The sequence below is a fragment of the Mus musculus genome, chromosome 7 (assembly GCF_000001635.26).
Source record: "Mus musculus strain C57BL/6J chromosome 7, GRCm38.p6 C57BL/6J".
Lineage (NCBI taxonomy): Eukaryota > Metazoa > Chordata > Mammalia > Rodentia > Muridae > Mus > Mus musculus.
In genome coordinates this window covers 39,517,267-39,542,826 of record NC_000073.6, presented here as the reverse complement: position 1 = coordinate 39,542,826, position 25,560 = coordinate 39,517,267, and the positions used below count along the sequence as shown (strand labels likewise).

The following is a 25,560-nucleotide window of genomic DNA, read 5'->3' as shown; positions in this document are numbered from 1 at the left end:
CCTTTGCTTCTAGGATGAGATTCTTGGAAACATTCTAATTTGTTTCAAGAGTCTGTTGGCCAGAGAGAAAGATACAGATGTCTCTTTAGAATATCATTCCTGCCAGGCAGGCTGAATCACATAGACAATGGGGTGGCATGAAGATCTCAGCAGGGATGGCAGAATCAGGACCAAGCCATGCTGTCTCTAACAGCTAGACTGCTGCTTCGGGAACTATGGAAAGAGTTTACCTTACTATATTGTAATCCCATCCATGACACCTCAGGAAGCAACCTATGAGCTCATTTACTAAAAGGAAAGAAAGAGGCTTTCATGAACTGTTGGAGATGCAACTTTAGACGTCATGAAAGTTGTATACATAGCTGCCGCAACATTTACCCACGCTTTCCTGAAGTGCCTTTCTTGCTAATAACTATGCTTAAATTCTCTTTGTCATAAATTTCAGGGCAGAATAGATGGCTGAGTGGGTAAAGTGTCTGCCCTGTAACTAAGGAGCTGAGTTCCCATCCCCAGAACACAAGAAAAGTCAAATATGACTGTGCAGGTCTGTAACTACAGTGAACCAGGACAAGACAGGAGGCAGAGACAGGAGAACCCCTAGATAATCACAGCCATAGAGCAGCAACAAGAGACCCTGCCTCAAGTTCAGTGGAAGGTAACTTTAGCCTCTAACCTTCATCTGGATGCCATAACTCACATGCAAACACACACACACACACACACACACACACACACACACACACACACACACACACACAGAGTATTAGTTAGGGTTTCATTGCTGTGAACAGACACCACGACCAAGGCAACTCTTACAATAACAACATTTAATTGGGGCTGACTTACAGGTTCAGAGGTTCAGTCTATTATCATCAAGACAGGAACATGGCAGTGTCCAGGCAGGCATGGTGCCAGAGGAGCTGAGAGTTCTACATCCTCATCTGAAGTCTGCAAGCAGAACACTGGCTTCCAGGCATCTAGGGTGAGGGTCTTAAGCCCACACCCACAGTGACACACCTACTCCAACAAGGCCACACCTACTCCAACAGGGCCACATCTTCTAATAGTGCCACTCCCTGTTGCCAAGCATATACAAACCATCTCTCTCTTACACGCACACACATGCACACACACCAATAGACAAACATAAAATAAAACTCACCTCTGATCTGTATTGACTCAAGATCTTTTTAACAATGCAGTCAAGAATTCTGGCTTCACTAAAGTGGAGGTTCCAGAAAAGAACTGTATTACTATAGAAAGCAGCATAAAGCTGTGTTTCCCTTTCTCTTCCTCTAACACAATTGCTCGCTCTGTCTGACTATTCTAATGTGCCACTTAAGCTGGACTTGTGGTAAAGCCCGCTGGCAATCTAGCATTTGTGAGATAGAGGTGGGAAGACTACTGTGGATGTGAGGAAAGTCTGGGCTACAGAGTGAGACACTGTCTGTCCTACCAAATAAGAAATCAACTAATTAAACCTGAGTAACAGAGGAAAAGAGGCACTGGAGGGTTACAGTAATAGCTTTCAAAATCACTTCAGGTGCCCGTCGTTGATTTCTTTGTCATCATCATCTTCAAAAGGTGATTTTTGCTTTAGGTGGGCACTCCTAAAGTTACCCTAGTCAAAGCGTCCCTTATAGACATGCCAAAGAAATGTGTTTCCATGGCTATTCTAAATTCCATTAAGACGACATTAGCTCTCACATGAATTTTAGCCCAACCCTATAACTCAAACTCTTCATTCCTAATCCTACCATAACCAAAATCTAAACCTAACCTTTCCATGGCTCTGGCTCACAAGTCACTAGAGGAAACTTAGACGAAAATTCCCAGAAAATTTTATGTGGGAGATCTGCACACTGCACTAATCAGTTCCTGGTAGATTCTCTCTCTCTCTCTCTCTCTCTCTCTCTCTCTCTCTCTCTCTCTCTCTCTCTCTCTCTCTCTCCCTACCCCCACCCCACCCCCACTGCCATAAAATACCACACTGATGGAATTTGGAAATCTGTTTTGACGTGGTTAAGGTGATGCAGCCTATCATGCCATGAAAACAAGATGACAAAGTTCCCATAGTAGCCAGACTGCATGCCTGCAGCTTCTCGCCTTGATAGTAAAAGGACAAAGAAAGAAATCCAAGAACTGGGTCATGGTTGTAATTCTGAAAGCCTGATTTTCATGAACCTAGTTCCTCCAGGGAGGCCACACTTGCCAAAGGTTTGTCAAGGCCTAAAACAGTGCCATAAGCTGGAAACCAATGGACTAATTCAGTTTTGGTTTTGTTTTATTTGTGACTCCCTTTGTGTGAGAAACTGTAATGCATGCCTCAGTAGACAGGTTTTATGAAGTGAGTGTTCAAATGAAACATTTACTTTTTACAAATGAAAGAAATCTACTTAAAAACAATTTGGTAACTAGATAATTTTATCATTTATTATGAAAGTTAAGCTTGTACATTAATAAAATAGGCATACTTATTTTTACATAAAAGAGTAAATCTTGGCTGAGTATTTGATAATGCAGTGAACAGGGAATCAATGTTTTTCAGAGTTGATACTTTGGCTTTATACTTGGAAAATATAAAGAACATCACATAAAATACTAGGCAGAAATACAGATAGGACCATTTCATAAGTTGTTAAAAATATTTTTCATTATTGAAACCCAATAATTATTGAATGATTCTTTTTCAATAAAATACAAGTCAGTAACTCAGGCAACTTTTAAAGGTAAACTCTACAGTATAATGGAAAGATAAGTTAATCTAGTACTTACATGCTGATGAATGACACTGGAAAAACAGGACGGTCTGTTTCCCACAACGAAATCATTATTTCCATAAGAGCCGAAAAGTCTGGTTATTTAGTAAAAGTACTTCCGTTTGCAACATTCAGCAAGTCTTGTGTGTGAGCTGAGGTGCTTCAAGGAGCTGTTAGTAGGCATTGCATGGGATGACATCACATGCAATGCCAATGTCATATGATCAGAACAAAGGAAGGTGCAGTTAATCATACGATACAACGTAGGGGAGTGATGTGGGAGCACATGAGAATCAGTGCATATAGATCTGAAAGCTATACCAACCCTCCTGCCTCTGTTCTAAGTGACAGCTGGTTTTCACAATGTTTTTAAAAACGTATTTATAATGCAAAAATATATATAGAATATGCATACAAAGAAATAGTTTTAAACAATCATAAAATGGCTACATTTTAAGCACTGTTCTCACAAAAATCAAAAGTATTAAAATTATACACACTGTATAAAGCTTTAAGTTAGTTTAATATTTAGGAAAACATCAATATACAATAAACTAAGTCTATAGTATTGAAACTTTACAGTAGATTAATGTGTCCTAGGAGTTTATATTCACCTAAGTCTCTGATTGAATAAAATCCAGTCCTCAAAACTCCACTCACAATAAGTACTCTTCATAGATACAGCATTTACTTTCATGCCAAATGTTTTTTTGATACATATTTGTTGGTACCATGCCTAAAATATACAATGAAGCGACATTCCACAGACTAGTGGAGTACTGATACCATGTAGCATAAGTGTATGGTGGGCTACACTATCAGGTACATCTATGGTAATTAAGAGATTGTCTAGCAATCTGCATCAGCTATTTCTGCAGTTAAAGTTCATGTCTACACTTAGGAAACTTTCACTTCAGTGTTTTCCTGTAAAAGAAATGGAAATTCATCACCTAGGCGCCTTCTCATTTCTCTTATGCTAGGACTAGAAATTACACTGGGAGACCAGAGCTCAATTAATGAGTGGCTTTGGTTTTCTTTCCAATTTTTTATTGAGACTGGTCTCACTAAGTTGTCTGGGCTGGCCCTGAACTTGCTATCAGCTGCAGCAAACCAGAGTACCCAAGAGTACCGGCCTGATCTATCAGGGGCAGCTGGGAATATCTTCAAATGCAAATCACTGGAAACCACCATACATTCATAAAATGCATAGCTTTTTATTCATGTTATAAAGCTTTTAGCATGATTTGCTTCAACATTTCAACACACATAGTGTAGAGAGCCGCAATAACATTTACCATCTTAAGATGGTGCTGGCTCCGCAGTGCCTTATACCACCTAAACAAAGAACAAGCTATATGCGCATGTGCTAAAAGCAAAAACCCGCCAAAAGTCACCAGCCCATTTCCGGGCACGGTCCATCCCCCAGGGCACTAGCCCAACCCCTGGGGCGTTTAGCCTATCCCTAGGGTGCATGAGGTTCGTGGGTGTAGCTACCAGTCCTAGTTTAGACACGTCACGCCTTAAGGGTATTTAAGCCACATACTTTCTGAGCCTTCTTTGTCTACCACAATATGTTATGAAGTAAAGTTAACCACGGAAGAATCTGGCGTGTCCTGTGTGTGTTTCTGCGGGCGGGAACAAGCTCAGGATACACATAGATTTGTAAGATCCCCTAATCAGAGTTATCACATGATTTTTAGTATTGTTAAAATACAAGCTTTACTTCCCAAGTGACTACCTTCATTAGCTTATGTATTTTTTAGTAGATCTAAGAAATGAAATACCATATTACATTCTGAGTTTTAACACCAGGTAGTTTCATGTCTTCAAATGGAACTGAGGGTCTTAGCACAATTCAAGGGTTCCCCTCCCCCAAATGAATCCTTCTAAACTTTCCATAGCAAACTACAGCAATAACAACAACAACAAACTTCAGCATTTGTTTTACATTCATTAGCTCTTTTTCCCAGTACTTTCACACATTTGAAGAGAACTAGGTAGTCTAATCTAGTTTGCATTTACAGAGCCTTCCCCTCAGGTGTGTGTTTTTCTGTGTCTCTGAAGGGAACGGTGACAAGTAAAGGCTTTCCTGCAGTCCTTGCACTCATAGGGCTTCTCTCCAGTGTGAGATCGTTCATGAGTTTGAAGTAAATATGGATACGCAAAGGACTTACCACACTGTTTACATTCGTAACGTTTCCTCCCGGCATGAGCTATTTTATGCCTCTGAAGAGAACTATGACTTATCAAGACTTTCCCGCACTGCTTGCATTCATAGGGTCTGTCTCCTGTATGCGTTTTTTCATGCATTTGAAGGGAACTGTGACTTCGGAAGGCTTTAGCACATTGCTTGCATTTATAAGGTTTTTCGCCGGTGTGAGTTCTTTCGTGCATTTGAAGGAAACAGGGATAAAGAAAGGCTTTACTACATATTTTACATTTATAGAGCTTCTCTCCGGTGTGAGATCTCTCGTGCATTTGAAGGTAGCATGGATAAATGAAGGACTTCCCACACTGCTTGCATTCGTAGGGTTTCTCTCCGGCGTGAATCCTTTCGTGTCTTCTAAGGGAACTCTGACTTCTGAAGGCCTTACCACATTGCTTACATTCGTAGGGTTTTTCGCCGGTGTGGGTTCTTTCGTGTAACTGAAGAGAACTTGAACAGCTGAGAATCTTACCACACTGCTTACACTCATAGAAACCACTGTGTGTTTTTTCATGAATTCGAAGGTAACCCGCACTTTTGAAGGTTTTGCCACACTCTGCACACACGAAGGGTTTTTCACCGGTATGGGTTCTTTCATGCGCCTGGAGGAGACTGTGACATCTGAAGGTTTTACCACACTGTGTACAGTCATAATGCTTTTCTCTAGCGTGGGCTCTTTCGTGTAGCTGAAGGGAACTGAGGCCTTTGAACGCTTTGCCACACTGTACACACTCATAGGGTTTTTCTGCGCTATGAATCCTTTCGTGCCGTTGAAGGAAAGAGGCACAGATAAAGGCTTTACTGCAGATCATGCATTTATAGGGCTTTTCTGCAGTGTGAGACTTTTCATGCTTTTCGAGTAAATACTGATAAAGGAAGGACTTAGCGCATTGCTTGCACTCGTAGGGCTTCCCTTCGGCGTGAGTTTTTTCATGGACCTGGAGATTACTGAGCCGGCGGAAGGTTTTGCCACACTGCTTACACGCGTGCGATTTTTCTTCACTGTGGACCCTTTCGTGTACTTGGAGGGAGTTGGAAGAACTGAGGGTTTTGCCACACTGCTTACACTCATAGAACCCACTGTGAGTCTTCTCGTGTATCCGCAGGTTACTGAGGCTTTTGAAGGCTTTGCTGCATTGTTTACAAGCATAGGGTTTTTCACCGGTGTGGGTCCTTTCGTGGACGCGAAGTAAACTCCGATACCGGAAAGCTTTCCCGCAGAGTTTACATTCGTGGGGTTTTTCGCCGGTATGAATTATCTCGTGGACTCGGAGACGGCTGAGACCTCTGAAGGCTTTCCCGCACTGGTTACACGAGTAAGGTTTCTCCCCAGTGTGGGTTCTTTCGTGCAGTTGAAGGGAACTCGAGCAGCTGAGAATTTTCCCACACTGCTTGCACTCGTAGGGCTTGGCTTCAGTGTGGGTCCTTTCGTGGACGCGGAGGTAACTGAATCCCCTGAAGGCTTTCCCACACTGTTGACACACATAGGGCTTCTCTCCCGTGTGTGTCCGTGTGTGTAACTGCAGGGCGCTGGAGCAGCTGAGGGTTTTGCCGCACTCTTTACATTCATAGGGCTTTTCCTCGGTGTGACTTCCTTCATGTATGCGAAGGTAACTGAGACTTCTGAAAGCCTTGTCACACTGTTTACACCTATAGGGTTTCTCACCAGTGTGGGTTCTGACGTGAACTTGAAGTAAACACGGGTAAACGAAGGACTTACCACACTGCTTACACTCATAAGGCTTTTCGCCAGCATGAGACACTTTCTGTCTTTGAAAGGAACTTCTATCTTTAAGGTCTTTTCCAGACTGCTTACACACATAGGGCTTTTCTTCACAGTGAATCCTTTCATGTCTTTGGAGGAAGGAGGAGCATAGAAAGGCTTTACTACAGATCTTACATTTATAGGGTTTCTCTCCGGTATGAGATCGTTCATGTAACTTAAGAGAACTCTGACCTCGGAAGGCTTTGTTACACTTCCTGCATTCGTAGGGCCGTTCCCTAGTGTGAGTTCTTTCGTGTCTTCGGAGGAAAGAGGGGCACAGGAAAGCTTTACTACATAGATTACATTTATATGGCTTCTCCCCGCCGTGAGACCTTGCATGCAAGCGAAGGGAGCTGTGCCCTTTGAAAGCCTTACCACACTGCTTACACTCGTAGGGTTTTCCCCCGGTGTGAGTTCTTTCATGTCTTTGCAGGAAAGAGGAACAACGAAAGGCTTTACTGCACAGGGGACATTTGTAGGGCTTCTCTCCAGTATGGGATCTTTCGTGGGTTTGAAGTAAGTAGGGATAAATGAAGGACTTACCACACTGCTTACATTCGTAGGGTTTCTTCCCAGCGTGGACTATTTTATGTCTTTGAAGGGAACTGTGGCTTCTCAGAGCTTTACCGCATTCTCTACACTCATAGGGTTTCTCTCCACTGTGAGTTCTCTCGTGGACCTGAAGATTACTGAGGCGTCTAAAGGGCTTAGCACACTGCTTACATTTATAGGGTTTTTCTCCTGTATGAGTTCTTTTATGTCTTTGCAGGAAAGAGGAACAAAGAAATGCCTTACCACATGTCTTACACTTATAAGGCTTCTCTCCCGTATGATGCCTTTCATGCATTTTAAGTAAATAGGGGTAAACGAATGACTTACCACACTGTTTACATTCATAGGGTTTTTCCTCAGCACACATTCTTTCCTGTCTCTGAAGGGAACTGTGACATCTGAAAGCCTTTACACACTGTGTACAGTCAACATGCTTTCCTCCATTATGAGTTCCACTGCAAAACGGCGGGTAATTGAAAGGACTCAGAGTTGTACCACCTGGTTTACATTCAGAAGGGTTTTCTTCAGTGTCAGTTACTTCGCTGCTGCAAAATGAGCTGGGGCAAATAAAGGCTGTTTTGTTTATAGTATATCCATGGGGCTGCTCTCCACTCTGAATTTGCTCACCAGTGCCACATGAACTTGGAGCACCCACAGGTTTTGAATACACTTCATATCCATACGCTCCGCTCACAGTGTGGATTCCCACGTATATGTGAATTGTTGTGAGAGAACTGGAGTGATATGGCTTCTCCCCACAGTCCTCAAGTGCGTATGGAGTGTATCCGGAGCGGGTTATGATGTTCCTATTGCAGGATGAATGAGACGAGAAAACAAACAAACTACAGTCACATAGTTCCACTTGAGCAGAAATCTCTAGACTTCTATTGATATTTGATTTCTTGGAGGTTTCTCCAAATGCATTGCCTTCTTTATTCTCACAGACCAAACCTAGCATTTGACGGCTGTAAACACGGGCAGGAATATTACTAATGTTTGCTGTACTGATAATCATTTAGCTATTGGTAGGTCTTAGTCTCCCACCATTGCCTAAATCAGAGAAAGTGTATGCCGTCTGCAATATTTAAATATTCTCTAACTAAATAGATTGGTGATACTGTAACACGGCTCTTCAAGCTATTCCCAAAACAGCAAAGATCATACATGCATTTTTCTCAGTACTTTTTCCAAGTGAACTGTTTTCAAATCTGGACAGCTTTCTTACATGGAATCACATATTTTTGTAAAATTTTTATAATGGTGAATAATTTAAATTTGTGTTTGCCTTGCTGACTTGTTCATAAATTTTCATAACATATGAAGATTCTCTCAAAAGATATTTTTCCCCCAGCTAATACATGTAATTTACCTTATATTTTTCCCAGGCTGTTTATACTGGTCTTCAATGGTCTGGTATTCTGATTTGATTCCTAAAATGTAGACCCAGAAAAAAAAATATTACCAATGACCAGAAAGTACAAAAAAACTCTAAGTTCCTAGGCTTGATGCACATTGTACCCATACCTGATATAGTCACATAATTCTTCCCTTTCCATATATTCCAAATTACAGAATGAAGGAACACTTGTCCAATTGAAAACGTAAAGGGCTATCAAAACTCTTACCCACAGAAGCAAGGTTACTGCAGGTCTCCAGCATCACATTAATGTATAGGTTCTTCTGAGAAGGATCCAGCAAAGTCCACTCTTCCTGGGTGAAGTTCACAGCCACATCCTCAAAGGTCACCAAGTCCTAAAATGTCCCATATGTAGACATGAGAAAATGGGCAAAACCAACAGTACTGTGTATAATTGATAAAATGTTCATATAATTCTGCAGTCCCCAAACTTTTATTTAATGGCAGATCGTTCTAATGCTAAGATTGACATGTTCAGATAGGAAATTGCCAAAATAATGAACTAACACTCTCCTCTCATTACTGCAATCAGTGGCTGGAGTGTTCTACTGGGGCTGAGCCTATTTCTCTATCTAGAATGGATTATCTCACACCTGTGATAACAAAATCCTACTGAATGACGGAGGAAAAAAGACTACAGTCAAAAGACCGTGTCTCCTTGGCACAAAGAGTAGCTTTACTCAAATACATACACCTGAGGCTGTACAAGGCATTACCAGTATAAACAGCAATAGTAGTCACTCAGTCTAAATGATTACGGGAATCATTCGGCATTTTCTGAACCCTTGTTGGTTTTCCAAAATGTGCCATACACGGCAATAAGGAAAGAATCTATCCCCACAGTGCGTGTAGGGTAATAAGCCTAACGAATGTCACACAAGTTGTCAAAACTTGTTATATGGGGAACCTGTGCTATGTGACTATAGCAAGGGAAATATTAAACCCTGAAAGCAGTTCACACTCACCCAGACTTAATAAAGCGGTCAATGTGAGAAATAATAATGACCACAAGAGGAGAGCTTTTAAACTTTTCATATGTTCTCTGATAATTTTGCACATAAGTATTTATGTACATTGTTTGTATGCATTGCTCACATTTACCCCCACCCTCCTCCTCCTCCATTCCCTCTGTACCCTAGCACATGCCCTCCCCCATCTTCACGTTCTCTCCATTTGTTTTGTTTGTAAAGATTTATGCTTATGGTTGTTTTGCTCGCATATATGTCTATGTACCACATACGTGGTACCTGGAGAACCCAGAGGAGGCATAAGAGCCCCTGGAACTGGGTTAAGACAGCTACCCTGTGAATACTGGGAACCGTACCCCAGTCCTCTGCAAGAGCAACAAACGTTCTTAACCACTGAGCCACTTCTCCAGACCCTTGTTTCTGTATTTGCTTTTATTACCCACGAAGTTCAATGAGTTCTACCTGCATGTATGCCAACAACCTCCTAGCAGCCATACACCCAAAGGAAAACTTAATCTCTTCCATTAGCATCTATCCATTGCTGATAACTCCCAAGAGAGGAGCTGAGTCTCATTAGCTGGTGATTGTATGCGAGCATTATTGATGGGCTTGATTTTGTGCGGGTCTTACGCAAGTAACCATAAATGCTGTGAGTTCCTGACTCCATGTCATAGGCAGAAGCCAGCACTTCACAGCACTCTTCCATACTCTGGCTCCTTCGGTCTTTATGATCCCTCTCTGGTCATGTTCCCTGAGTCTTGAACTAATAGAGAGCAAGTTTTTAATATCTGTTCAGTAGATGTCAAAGGAAAGAGAACAATTAGATAACACATGTTTTTACAAGAACTCAAAGTAGGCGGGTGTGCTATTTGTTGTAGTCCCAGCTGCTGGGAAACCTGAGATTTAGAACCACTTGGTCCAGGATCTCAAAGCTGTCCTGTAAAGATCCGTATCTCAGGAGGGAGGGAGAGAGGGGAAGAGGAAGTCAGTGTCACTAAGGCACAGGGATCTGCTGTCTCTGCCTCCCTTTGACTCTTAGCAAAAGGCCTCCACTTCTTTCCATTGGTGCCCTCCCCTGCCCTCTCTGGGATCTCACCCGCTGCTTCCATGAAGTATTTCAACACATTCTTTGCTCCCTTATGTCTTGGTAAGTTATTTTTATTGTCTGTGTGAACATTCCATACATGAACGGCTTACCTCAGGACTGTCTTAGTTACTGTTCTATTGCTGTTAGAGACACCATGACCAAGGTTAACTCTTATAAAAGAAAGTATGTAACCCGGGTTTCTGAATTGGGTTTGTGACCTATCCCACAGAAACTCAGACTCAAATGTAAACCTGATCCAACACTCTTAGCTCAGGAGGTTACAGGCCCTGGGGAGGAAGTTCTTGTTGTTTTGCTAAAAATCATATTGTAAGATTGCTTTAAATATTCATAATTATACCTATAAATTAACTCTGCCGGCAATCTTGGCCAGAGAAGCTTCCCTCAGCAGTGGTCAGCATAAGCCTAGACAGGATTTCTGTGTCAACTTCCCCCAAGCCCACAGAACATCATGGAGGGATGGAAAGAATACAGGAGCTGGAAGGGTGCTGAAGAGAACTGTCAAATGCTATCTTTGACGCAGTCACTACACTTATTCACTGAAGTTATAAGTGCAATAGTAATTGGATTCAGTAGGTGTGATGGTTTGTATATCCTTGGACCAGGGAGTGGCACCATCTGAAGGTGTGGCCTTGTTGGAATAGGAGTGACCTGGTTGGAATGGGTGTGTCACTGTGGGTGTGGGTATAAGATCCTACCTCACCCTAGTTGCCTGGAAGTCAGTCTTCCACTAGCAGCCTTTGGATGAAGACATAGAACTCTCAGCTCCTCCTGCGCCATGCCTGCCTGGATACTGCCATGCTCCCACCTTGATGATAATGGACTGAACCTCTGAACCTGTAAGCCAGCCCCAATTAAATGTTGTTTTTTATAAGACTTGCCTTGGTCATGGTGTCTGTTCACAGCAGTAAAACCCTAACTAAGACAGTAGGTTATTAACAGAGAGAGAGAGAGAGAGAGAGAGAGAGAGAGAGAACACAAAGGAGGAAGTGTGACACATTGAGGGTTCCTGTAAGGAATGACAGGGAAGAGTTGGGGGTGCCTGGAGGGAGTAGGAAGGACTTGGGGTACATATAATGTTTTACACTTACAAAGTTGTAAAAGAATAAATAAATAATATTCCACTTAAAATACAGAAAATAAGAAAAATTCAATTTAAATATTCTGTTCTAGACGGAGGCTCATTAAGACTCGGGAGGTAAAGAACTTACAAGCCTCGGTCTCTAAAACTCTTTGGATTCCCGGTTCACTGGACTCGAGCCTAGGTCAGAGATAACGGAACGGCCTGAGAAGCAGGGCAGACTAGAGATGGATGATCTTCACATTTCCCACCAATCACAGGCAATTAAAGTTCCGACTAGGGGTGAAGAGGTGGCTCAGTGATAAGGGCATGGGCTGCTCTTCCAGAGTAACTGGGTTCAATTCGCAGCACCCACGTGGCAGCTCACACTGTCTGTGACTCCAGTTCCAAGGGAGTCTGATACCCTGATAAAGACAAAACCCCAGTGCACATAAAATAAGAAATAAATAAATTGTTAACAAAATTTACTCCTTCATTAAAAAAAAGAAAAAGTTCCGTTTAAAAGCCACCCTTCTCAGGAGAAGGGAACTATCCCACCTTTGGAATAAATGAGCCATTCCTATTATACCTGTGGACAACTGGTGCATTCCAGCCATGAATACTCAAAGATGCCTGCTAAGAAGTGTCCTAGGAGCCCATGTCCCACACCTAAATTGGAGGGTACTGGGAACAGAACATTTCCTCTCCTTTAGAATGGGATGGGCCATCTGAAATTTTAAAAGAATTAAAAACTAAGAAGACTTCATGCTCAGGTCAAACTTGAAAACCAACAAATGCCACTAATTCTGGTACTGAGGCTGTAGACGTTCCCACGTTTTCCACGTCTATGACGAGCCTAGGATAACTCTAGACGTGGCAAAGGTTATGCCCATACTGCCAATTCATGAACTACACTGTTTCCCCTGACTAACTTTTCTGGCTTACCATTTTAGTCCTCAGTCATCCTTACTGGCATGAATGACAAAGCCAGGCAGCACACTTCATATCCCACGTTATACCCATGGGACAGCTTTTCATTGTTTTCTCATTCTATCAAGTTAATTGATTCTCCTACTAGGGAAAGCCTCACATCCAAATTCCAGGGCCACTAAAATAGTTAGTGGCTCCAGAGGCCTATAGGGCATTTCTACCTCAGAGTCCTATGTCCAACAAAGGCAGGGGTCACATAGGGCCCCCAACACTCCAGATAACTCAGAGTCACAGGTCCATCTGATCTCAGCTCAGGCCTTGCATAAGTGGGATAAAATAGAGCTAGGGTCAGATTCTCCTTTCTAGTTTCTCCTGTGCACCTATGGATTGGACATACTTCCCCATTCCCTCTTTCTTCATGGGTTCTTCTGACAACAGCTTGTGCTTAGTAGCTGAGGGGAGGTCAAAACTAAATCCAGAGGACATTTTTTTTTTTTTTTGAGACAGGGTCTCTCTATGTAGAACTGTCTATCCTGGAGCTTGCTACGTAGACCAGGCTGGCCTCAGTCTCTGAAAAGTAGGATTAAGAGCATGTTCTACCATGCCTGACCCGCCCCCTTTAAGTTTCAGGGTACTAAAGGGTCCTCTTTATAAAAGTGAACATTTCCAAACAGATGGTCTTCTTCATGCCATGATATAATGAAGACAGAAACCCAGGACCAAAGAAGTAAAAACTCAACTATCAGTCAAGGTTCTTTAGAGCAGCAGTTCTCAACCTGTGGACTTCAACCTTTTTAGGATTAGACGACCCTTTCATATGGGTCACCTAAGATCATCAGGAAACACAGATATTTACATTATGATTAGAAACAGTAGCAAAATTACAGTTATTAAGTGGCAAAAAAATTATCTTATGGTTGGGGGTCACCACAACATAATAAACTATATTAAATGGTCACAGCATTAGGAAGGCTGAGAATCACTGCTCTGGAGGATCAGAATTTAAAGGAAAAAAATATATGGGGCTGGAGAGATGGCTCAGTGGTTAAGAGCGCCGACTGCTCTTCCGAAGGTCCCGAGTTCAAATCCCAGCAACCAGATGGTGGCTCACAACCATCAGTAACGAAATCTGATGCCCTCTTCTGGCAGCTACTGTGTACTTACATATAATAAATAAATAAATCTTTAAAAAAATATATATGTATGTATATATGTATATGTATGTTTGTTTGTATATACACACACAAACACACACACATCTATATTCCAACCATGGCTGTCAACCAACAGAAAGTCCAATAATCCAGTAGTTGTTCACTTCACAAGGCTGGATGTCTCAGATGGTCTATAATATATACCTGAATCCCAAAGTAGGCTCTAATGCTAGTCAAGGTATAGACTTGCTAACTAGCAAGACTGAGAGCAAGCAGGCAAAGAAAACACAAGCTTCCTTCTTCCATGTTCTTTATATAGGCTACAGGAAGACAGTGTGACTGAGATCAAAGGTGGATCCTCCCACCTCAGAGAAACAAAACCCTTCACAGATGTGCTCAGCCATTTGGGTTTTAGTTAATTCCAGATGCTGTCAAGTTGATGGTGAAGAATCAACCAATCTAATAGATACCTCCTTTGCTCATGAGTTTCTGAGAAAAGGAACTAGAGCTAAAAAAAATCTCCAGGCAATGCTCTAAGAAAGGCAACCAAGAAGACCTGGAAGACCTTCTTCTGTTTTACAGCAAAGGCTCCCTGAAGCTGTGTCCTTACCGAGTGAGATTTCTTCCATCGAATAGCCTGTCTATAAATAGAGATAAAAGATGCCCTCAATTAAACAAAAGAAGAGTATTAGATTGCCCTATAGTTTGATCTCTTTATTAGAGGAAAAGTATTTACTATGTATGCTGGCAAGCTTTATGACAACTTGATATAAGCTAGATTCGTCAGAGGAAGCTTCAATTGAGAAAATGCCTCAATAATAATGATGCCGCTGAGGCAGCACACAAGCCTGTATTCGTTGTCTTAGTGATATGAGAGAGCCCAGTCCACTGCAGGTAGGACCATCCCTGGGCTGGTAGTCCCAGGTACTATAAGAAAGCAGGATGAGCAAGCCAAGAGGGGCAAGATAGGAAGGAGCACCCTTCTACAGTGTCTGCATCAGCTCCTGCCTCCTGCATCAGGACCCTGCTTGGACTTCCTTTGATGATGAACACTGACATGGAAGTCTTTTGGTCATGGTGTTTTATCACAGCAAAGGTAATCCTAACTAAGACATTAAGTTTTTCACATTGTCTGCAGACACATTAAAAAAATCAATAAGAAGGCTTCCAAACAGTTAATCACACCAGTTCTACCTAGGGAGTGTCTCAGGTTAACCATTAGTAAAAGCAAACACTTCTTTTGGCCTGACCGCCTCAGTCATGTGTTCTGCCATGTACCCATGACCTTACAAAATTTAAAGATATCATAGGATGACCCTTTAAATTCAAATATTTTTGTTGGTGTTAAGTTTTATGTGAATTTATACCTATGCATCATGTGTGTTCAATGTTCAGTGACACCAGAAGAGGGCATCAGATCTCCTCGGACTGGAGATACCTTGCTGTGAAACATCAAGTAGGTGCTTGAAATTGAACTTGGGGCGCTGGCGAGATGGCTCAGTGGGTAAGAGCACTGACTGCTCTTCTGAAGGTCCTGAGTTCAAATCCCAGCAACCACATGATAGCTCACAACCATCCGTAATGAGATCTGATGCCCTCTTCTAATGTGTCTGAAGTCAGCTACAGTGTACTTACATATAATAATAATAAATCTTTAAAAAAAAAAGACACTCCTGGCTTATGACATCACCTATGTTTCTTTGTGTATTTCCTTCATGGTTACCTCGCACACCAGAATGGCTCAGCCCTGTGACTGCATCTTGCTCACTGGCCAGTATCTGTAATAGTAGCTGGTACGGAGCGGGCGTGGTGGCACACGCCTTTAATCCCAGCACTTGGGAGACAGAGGCAGGCGGATTTCTGAGTTTGAGGCCAGCCTAGTCTACAAAGTGAGTTCCAGGACAGCCAGGGCTACACAGAGAAACCCTGTCTCGAAAAAAACCAAAAAAAAAAAAAAAAGAAAGAAAGAAAGAAAGGAAGGAAGGAAGGAAGGAAGGAAGGAAGGAAGGAAGGAAGGAAGGAAGGAAGAAAGAAAGAAAGAAAGAAAAAGAAATTGAACTTGGGTCCGGAAGAGCAGCCAGTGCTCTTAACCACTGAGCCATCTCTCCAGTGCCATTAACTGTCCTGTTTCTTATAGGACCGTAAAAATAAGATGTTTTCTGTTTCTTGTCAATATCTGTTAGTAATATATGACCCCAATAGATGACAAAAGTCATCTAGACAAATCTGTATCAGTTATAGGGCAGACAGGTGCTTTGGGTCCAGCCAGTTGTCACTGAGCTCAACAGCAAGTCTCCTACCCACTATAGACGACTGGGCTGTTTTCCAGAGAAACAAATGCCCTGTATGCATTCATTATAGTGGCAGATTACCATTTGTTGTTGAGCTCACAGAAGCTGGCTCTAGAGGTGGTATTTGGTCCTCAGACTTCAGACTCAAGCATGTTTGTCTCAATGTGCCATCCAAAGCCTCCTCCCTTAGTCAGTCTGGCCCTGGTTCTGTGGCAGGGAGAGAGAACGACAAAGGAGCCCAAGAATACCTAAGGAACTATTTTCAACAGAGATTATTATTATCTCATAATAGAAATATAGCTACAATAAAAATGGCTAATAAAATAGTTAGTCAAGGAGAGAACAGAGAGGCCCCTCTGTCTAAAATTAGAATCTCTCAAGAGTAACTCCAGTATCTTAGTTTTAATTGGGTTTCCTGGGATGAGTTTTGCAGGACATTGTAAATAAACATTAATTTAATGACTTTTGTTGTATCTGCTGTTTCTGTCTGCTACCTAAAACTTCTAAACCAAAATCACAGGAACAGCAAATGTACTCTATAAATTTATGAAGACTTGTTTTCTGTTTTCTTTAGAATTTACCTGGGGGCTTATATAGTATTCTAGTATATGCACAGATAATGCTAATTTATTACATTTAATTGAATACATACTAAGTATGTAGTTTGACTCAACTTTCTTTTACTAAGGTATGATCACACAGCCTGTTCTTGGTTTTCATGAATTCAGCTGTGCTAATCAAAAGATCACAACAGCTAGTCTTACTGACTATGTTTTTCATAAAAGGACGGCCTGGGCAAGGTCACTGGACCCTAAGTAACTTTCCATCCCTTCTAGGCAATTGTATGTAACTCTGCTCTAATTGCACATGGACTCCTGGATTGGGAGAAAAGCTAAAATACAGAAGCTTGGGAAGGCTATGGGAAGGGCTCCACCCTGTCAATGAGAAGCCCATGCTGCCAGGAGACTGCCTCTAACCGAAAATGCATGCCAAGTCAACCTATGTCCTGCCAAGCTTCATCCGTGTACAACAGTAGTGACAAGTGCCAGACTGGTGTAACCGAACTTCTGTGTATTTAATAATCATAAATGGAGGCTATGCTGATATGTGGTCAGAGAAGTACACAGGAATATTTTCCCCTTCTCCAACGTCAAAGAGTTAGTTCTGAGGGGACTGTGGGACTTCTCAAACCATTCTGGACCTCTTAGAAGTCACTTATTCTCTTGTTCAGCGAGGTCATAGAGACCCCAGCATGTGAACGCCAACATTATACAAAGAGGGTCAACACAGAGGAAATTTTCCTCAATGCTTCCAAGCAAAGCCATGGTTAAGCAAGGCATATCCTCACATAAGGGGGCAACTAGTGCAAGGAAGGCTAAAGGAGCTAGAGGCCACTCCAAGCGCCAGTGACCACCCAAGGACCAGATCTGCGAGTGGACTTGGCAGTGAAAATATAACTAGGTGACCACAGTGGTACACAGCTTTAATCCCGACACAGCAGGAGGCAGAAACAAGTAAATCTCTAAGTTCAGGCCTGCCTGGTCCGCATCCCAAGTTCTAGGACAGGTAAGGCTACACAGAGAGACCTTGCTTCAATTAAAGAAAAAAAAAAAGTGCAGTTAATTTTGGTTGCCTACATAGTTGTAAGCATCCAGCAGAAAAGTCTCACCAAAGTCTAAAATGTTGGTTTTCTAACTGAGCAATGAGTTACACTGCCCAGATACTAGAATAGACATAAGTCTAGATCAACTTGCCATTTAGACAACTATCTCACTAACAATTTTCTTCTTGATAAGAAAAAAAAAAAATGACCCATCATGGTGGTACATGATGTAATCCCAGCATTGGGAGATAGAGGCATGCGGATCTCCAGAAGTTTAAGACCAGCCTTGTCTACACGGGGAATTCCAGGCCCTCCAAGGCTACACAGAAAGACCTTGTCATGTGCATACATACATATGTATATGAATAAAAGTACACTGCTTAAAAAATAAGCCTTCATACCTGGGCCCAATTCAATATAGTAGTGTCTACCTACAGCAGTAAGAGATGAGCTGGCTATTTATTTTAACTTAAAAATCAAATGATGGTTAAATATTCTCTCTCCCTCTCCCCCTCCCCTCTCCCCCCTCCCCTCTTCCTACCTTCCCCCTCTCAATAAAATAAAATAAAATAAAACAAAACAAAATAAGTCCTATACCTGACAGTTGGGGTCCTTTAGATTGACTCCCAAATCATTGCATTCAAAGTAACAAATTCAGTTTAAAGTCAGACAAGTCACCATCCCCATTCCTACCAACAGTTAGGGTTACTAATGATCAAGGACAGAAATTGGCCAAGCAGTTCAGTATACAAAGACATCAGAGAAATCTGGGCATAGTTGCACAAGCCTGGCATTAATCCCTGCAGAGAAAGCAGGGCTATCTCTAAATCCCAGGCAGTCTAGTCTACATAGTAAGTTAATGGACAGTCAGAGCTATAAAGTGAGTGAGACCTATCTCAAAGGAAGAAAAGAAATAAGAAGAAGAAGAAAAAAAAGGCCACAAAGAAAAGTAATCAGTTTTGTCCTAGACTAAAAGCCAATTAAATCTTTGGTAGGGCTTGTCTCTTACAAGAGAAACCAGTTTCTTTAATATGATACTGTAAGCTTCTTACCAATGGGGAAAATGACACTAAAAGCAAAGGGGAAGGAAAACAAAAAAAGGAACTTGGTTCTCCTAGAGGCTTTTTGGCTTCCCCCTATGAATTGCTGTTCCCCATCTGGCTGCCCAACAAATGGCCCTAAGACCAAGAAGTTGCAGGCGGGGGTGCTATTGATAGCTATTGATATTCTGGTGAGATATTCAACCCAGTGCTGCCTGAGACTCCATGGTAAAGAAGCAATGGACAATTCATACCTACCCTCATGTTGGTGGAGGACACCAGACAGAAATATGATTCTCCTAGAAATAACTGGCAGGACTCTGGTACCTGACATTCACCGGCTACTCATGTGGGGTCAACAAAACATTCTGAGACAAATATATGTTATACCTAGATGGAACAGCCTAGCTAGGACGTCTCAGCCAGATGGCAGATTTGTGTATGTACAAGTAAATCCAAAACAAAGAGCCCTGACTCAGGAAGGGGTCTGGACAAGAGAACAAAACCCAGGCAAACTTTAAGAAAACTGACTTCACTAAGATTGGCCTGTCTGGGGAGGGCGAAAGTACTTGCTAATTTTTATAGATATCTTTTCGGTATCCAACTGTTCAAATAGTAGCTTAAAAGCTCCTCCAGGAACTGGTCCTCTGATTTGGCCTCCCCCTAGCAATGGGGTCCAATAATGCCCCAGCTTTCATAGCCTGTACCTCTCAATTAATAGTAAAAGCTTTAGAGACAGATTGGAAACTTCATTGTACATGTGGACCTTAGAGTGATAGGCAGGTTAAAAATGAATAATAATTGTGTTGGTTTGAATATGCTTGGTCCGTAGGGAGTGGTACTGTTAGGACATGTAGGCTAGCTGGAGGAAGTTTGTCACTGTGGGGGTGGTCTTTGAGACCCTCTTCCTAGCTTCACGAAAGCTAGTGTCTCCCAGTTGCCTTCAAATCAAGATGCAGAACTCTCAGCTCCTTCTCCAGTACCATGTCTGCCTGATGCTTCCATGTTTCCTGCTATGATTATAATGGTCTAAACCTTGAAAATGTAAGCCAGCCCCAATTAAATGTTTGCCTTTTATAAGAGTTGCCTTGGTCATGGTATCTCTTCATAGCAATGGAAACACTAAGACAGTAAGAAACAGGACATGAAGAAACACTAACAAGATTCTCATTAGAGTTCAACAAAGGGTAGACAGACATTCTTCCTTTGCTTAGCTTTGGGGCCACTATACCTCATTTAGGGAGGGATTTAACCCTTATGAGGTTATGTTTGGAAGACCTCCCCGACTCTTCCCCTCCTCTCCCCTTAGTGACCAGACTTTATAATGCATTCCTTTCTCAACTCACTACAGGCCCTCCCTTCACTTCTCCATGCAGGCTACTCATGGGACTATCTGAGAGACCCAGCTGACCTCCAAGTCCACCACCAGTCTCTCCCGTAACTTCAGTGATACCGTCTGGGTCAAACAGGTAATGAAAGTAGTCTTGAAACCAACTTGGAAAGAACCATACAAGGTGGTTGCTAGCATTATACCATGGATCCACCACACCCGGGACAAGAAAGCAGAAGCCACAGACACCTCTGCCAAATGGACTGTCTCCCAAACTATCGATCCATTAAAATTAGGGTCTTCCCATTTCCTTCCCCTCCATCTCTTCCTGGGTTGTATGTCTGGTATGAGTACAGGATCGTGGTGCAATACCCACTGGCCTCAAAGCCTGAACCTGGAAAGTGAGAAAGACAGATCCAGGGAAGGTATCAACTAGTATGACTACAGAGCAGCAACACATAATCATCTTGACCTCTGCTCATTGAGGTCTACTTTAAGTGTTGTTTCATTGCATTGGAGAAAGGAAAGATGTGGGAGTTTTATCTTTGGAGATAGGAATACAGAGTTTACAATTCTATGCATGCCTTATACCTCTGGGCCCCCCAGTTGCCAAAAACAAGAGAGTTTCCATTCCAAAAACTGAAAACACAGAGATGAATAGATAGGAAGCTACCTTCCAAGAAATACAAGATAGGAAAATGTAATCCAATGGCCATAAAATTAAAAATCTGGAAATCCATTAAGAAAGATTCTAGCCTTTGGAAAACCTGGAGTATCAGACTATGCCACAGGAAGGAATCCTGTGATTGAGTTCATCATTCCCAGGCTGAAATCTGCCAAAACTGCTGGTTATGCTAATGCTAGCTATGCCCATACGAGACAGGGATAGAAACTAACTAGACTGTCAGTCCCTTGACCAACAAAGCTCATTTTGGCTGGGGACAGCCCAGATTAATGTTAGAGGACTTACAAGGGACTGAAACTTGTCTAATATCCAAAACCTTTAACCTAGGCATGTCCCCTTATTCTGATGCCTGTTGTTCAGTCTTATGGGTTAATTTGTCTAGATAACAACATTACTGAGCCCCCAAGACTATTTGGTGGGCATGTACTAATGGTGTCGACTACATGTGCCTCTTCTGATGCTTTCCAAACTAAGTAGACAAGTTGGTCAGGTCCTAAACATATTAAAAGTTTCCATTTCTTGATTAAAACAACAGTTAGATTCCCTTGCAGAAATAGTCCTAGAGAATTGAAGAGGTTTAGACTTCTCATGAGATAATGGAAAGTTTCTATATATGGCTTCGGAAGAAACCTGTTATTTTGCATTCATTGATTAAGAATAATAGAAAACATCTTGCCATCATTGGGGAAAAAAATCAAAATGAGAAAAAGACAAAAACAAATTGATACCAGTCTCTTTTCTCTTGGTTTCCCTGGCTACTACTCTGCTATCAGTATTGTCTGGACCTTTAATTCTCATTCTGATTGGATTAACAGCAGGGACCTGCATCTTCATCTAGATGGCTAATTATGTGTCAGTTTAGTATCTGGGGCCAGCTTCAACTCCTTAAAGCAGGATAAGTCCACCACTCTAAGCTCAATGGGGAATGTAACAGGCTCCCAGACTTTAGTAGGCTGCAAGATCTTAGCACAACTAACTCCATGATTCTCTATCAATCAGGTCAGAAAACTCAGCCCATAGACCAAATGAAAACAAACCCTTAACCTATCAAAGTCCATAATTGTGGGAAAGTCTCTAAATGTACTAACTTAACGTTTAGATCTGTAGATCCACTTCTGGCTAACTGTTCTTGTTAACTGAACTATGTCAATCCAGAATGTTGATTTCTTGTACTTAAAAACACACCCTGAGAAAGGCTCAGTGGTACACTGGGATTCTGACTACCCAGTGTAGTCACTAGCTGCCTAATAAAAGCATTCTATTGGCTTAAGCCCACGTCAAAGAAGTCTTCTCTGGTGGATACCTGTGATGGTGTGTATATGCTTGGCTCAGGGAGTGGCACTGTTGGGAGGTGTGGCCTTGTTGGAGTAGGTGTGGCCTTGTGGGTATGGGCTTTAATACCCTTGTTCCAGCTGCCTGGGAGCCAGTATTCAGCTAGCAGCCTTCAGATGAAGATGTAGAACTCTCAGCTTTTCCTGCACCATGCCGGTCTGAATGCTGCCATGCTCCTGTCTTGATGATAATGGACTGAACCTCTGAACCTGTAAGCCAGCCCCAATTAAATGTTGTCCTTATAAGAGTTGCCTTGGTCATGGTGTCTGTTCACAGCAGTAAAACCCTAACTAAGACAATACCTAAAACCCCATGGGGTTGGAGAGGCTCATGGGTTAAGAATCTTTGGCTCTCTTGCAAAAGATCTGAATTAAGTTCCCAGAATCCACATGTAAGCCAGATACTAACTTTGATTCCAGGGGATCTATACAGACAGACATTCAGGCATATATTCATAAACATAAAATCTTAAAAATACAAAACCTTAAAAAAAACAGGGACAAGGTGATATTGAGCAGAAAAATATAATTTTGTCTTTGACCACAGAAAATCCCCAGCCCCAACAAAAATTCAAGGAAAAAAAAAGCACTTGAAAGGCAAAGGCAGGCAGATCTAAAAAGTTCCAGAGCTACAGGCTGAGATCCTGTCTCAATTTAGAAAAAAGAAAAAAGGAAAAAAAAATGCAAAATTACTCAATTAATGACCTATCATTTTCCTGCATATCAGCACTGAACATCTGATTATATCATTTAAAAGCATCATTTATATAGCACCAAAGATAAAAGGAGTTAGAAATACATATGACTTTAATAACGATCTATAAACACAAACTTTAAATTATTAATTGAAAAGTTAAATGAGCGCAAAGATTCCAATTGTGGACCAAAAGCTTTAAAATTATGTTACTTCTCAAATTAAACTATAAACTCAACACAGAACTCAAGAGACCTCAAGAGATAGTTCAGCATGTTAAAGGTGTTTGGTGCCAAATCTGAATTCCTGAGTTTGACACCTGGGGTCCATACAACGTAAGAACCGATTCCTGAAAGTTGTCTTCAGATGTTCACACATGCTTGGTAGTGTGCCCACCAGTCTACACACACAAACACATATATACGCCATTTTTTTTTTAGAGATTTGTAGATTCAACACAATCTAAAAAAGAAGTTCTAGCTACTTAATAACAAATCTAATTCTATCGGTTGTATGCAAAGTCTAAAGCAGTGGTTCCCAACCTTCCTAGTGCTGCAACCCTTTGACACAGTTCTTCGTGTTGTGGTGACCCCCAACTGTAAAATTATTTTGTTGCTACTTCATAACCGTAATTTTGTTACTTGTATGAGTCATAATGTAAATATCTGATATGTAGCATGTGTGATATAAGACCCCTGGGTCTTTTGACCTCGCAAAGTGAAATTGAACACAGGATGAGAAAACTGCAGTGTTAAAGAGAAAGCTAAGTGGTTAAGAAATCTTGTTCTAGCAAGGGATTCCCCATTGGGTTCTCAGCACCCGTGGGGTTCACAAACATCAACTCAAGCTCAAGGGACTTACCGCCATCTTCTCCCCTCCGAGGGAACTAGGCATTATGTAATATGCATACAAAACATTCAAACATATAAAATACATAAATCTTAAAAATAAAGATTGTGCGGGAAGGGAAAACACATGAGACTGGTAAGTAGCACAGTTGGTATAGAGCCTTCTGAGGAGCAGGAAGAAGCCTTGGGTTCCTTTTGAAGCACTACATAAAGACAGAAATGGCTGACACATATCTTTAGTCTTTAATCGGGTGGTATTGCAGGTCTAGTTTCTCTGCGTTATCTTTAAGAGGTTCCGTACTTCGAGTTTCTTTCACTTTTTGAATTACACTCACTCTTGCGGTGAGTGAAAAAAGAAAGATCAGAAGTTCAAAGTTAACCCTCGGTAACACAGCGAGTTTAAGCATAGACTGAGTCATGAGTGTCTATCTCTAAAGAAAACAGTCAGCACACTAGAATAGGTCACACACACACACACACACACACACACACACACACGCGCGCGCGCGCACTATCATCTGACTGTAAAACTTTGTTTAAACTACAATAATAAAAGCAATCTACTCTGGAGAATGTTCTCAGCCCAGCATCTTTAATCAAAGCATTCCGGAGGCAGAGGCAGGATATCTGTGAGTGCATGCAAGGCCAGCCTGGTCTACAAAGAGAGCTCCGGAGGGAGCCAGGACTTCGTAGAGAGACCCTATTTCAAAAGCCAAAACAAATGTCCTATTTCACAATAAAAAGATAAAGAGAAAATTAGGAAATAAAGGTAAAAGAATACAGTTAGCTGTTTTTGACAAAGAAACAAAGAAAACTCAAGGAATTCCCTTCATTAATAAATATTAGTGAGCCACCTTAACATCTATATGTAAGAAATTAATAAAGGACTTTATAACTGTCACGAAAATTAACTCTAAGTGTATTCTAAACCTAAATAATGAAATGCGAAGTACAGAACCTCTTAAAGATAACTGAGACGAACTGGACTCACAACACTGCCTAAGAGCCCGTAACAAAGTGACGTCACCCGAAAAGGCGAGAGGGGCGGAGCCTCCTGCCACCGCGCTCTGCGCTCTACGCAAGCGCGGCCCGAGGGGCGGAGCTGACCAGAGCCGGGGCCCAGAACAGCGCTTCCGCTCCAGCCGCAAGGAGGCTCCACCAGACGGCCTCCCGGGGCTCAGCCCGCCTCTCCTCCCCGTCTGAGGACAGCAGCCCCTTGCTCACCATGGCGCGGCTTCCGATCTCGACTGCACTCTCCCCACAGGTCCTGGCAGCGGAGCTCGCAAGCGCGGCTCAAGTGGCACCTCGCTCAGCCTTAAAGGGGAACCCGGAGCATGGCGGCGAAAAACCCGCCTCTCGCCGCTCGGCAGCGCCCTTTATTGGACAGCTGGTCTGGCTGCTCTGAATGGCTAGCAAGGCCGGAGTGACAGGAGAGAGTGGAAGCGAAGAGACAAAGGCAGCCCAGCGGGTCCTTGTGGCCCGTGGCTTGTCCCCCGAGTACACACGTGAAGGAGTTTTCCTTTTAGGAACTTACTCCTGCCTTCCAGAGCTGGACCTGCCGTCTAGAGTCGTGCGTTCGCACTGTCCACTACACGCAATGGCTAGTATAGGGATCGCCGTGAATTTTTATACAAAAGGTTAATTTAAAAATTTTAATTGCATGTATTTAGTTAAAAGAAAAGTGTGGCAGAAGAACATGTGTCCCACAGAGCATGAGTGGAAGTTAAAGGGCAATTAGCTAGAGTTGATGGCCCCTTTGCACCTTATGGGTCCTGGGGATCGAACTCAATTCATAGGGTTTAGAAGCAAGCACCTTTACTCG

At 42.2% G+C, this 25,560-nt stretch overlaps 1 protein-coding gene across 1 annotated transcript; it reads right to left on the bottom strand.

Moving 5' to 3' along the window:
- Positions 1 to 2,411: 2,411 nt before the first annotated feature.
- Zfp619 (zinc finger protein 619) lies at positions 2,412 to 25,061 on the bottom strand. The gene is made up of 4 exons (NM_001004139.2): positions 24,963 to 25,061; positions 8,908 to 9,034; positions 8,652 to 8,712; positions 2,412 to 8,088 (listed from the first exon to the last, which is right to left on the bottom strand). The coding sequence occupies exons 1-4, from the start codon at positions 24,963 to 24,965 to the stop codon at positions 4,794 to 4,796; spliced, it is 3,486 nt and encodes a 1,161-aa protein (NP_001004139.2). The 5' UTR covers positions 24,966 to 25,061; the 3' UTR covers positions 2,412 to 4,793.
- Between the last annotated feature and the right edge of the window lie 499 nt (positions 25,062 to 25,560).

Excerpts from the sequence above, each read along its gene's own strand:
- Zfp619 (NM_001004139.2), bottom strand. Across the intron at positions 8,713-8,907 it reads CAGTAACCTTGCTTCTGTGG|GAATCAAATCAGAATACCAG; the intron begins GTAAGAGTTTTG and ends TCTACATTTTAG. Across the intron at positions 8,089-8,651 it reads CAGCCTGGGAAAAATATAAG|GAACATCATAACCCGCTCCG; the intron begins GTAAATTACATG and ends ATCCTGCAATAG.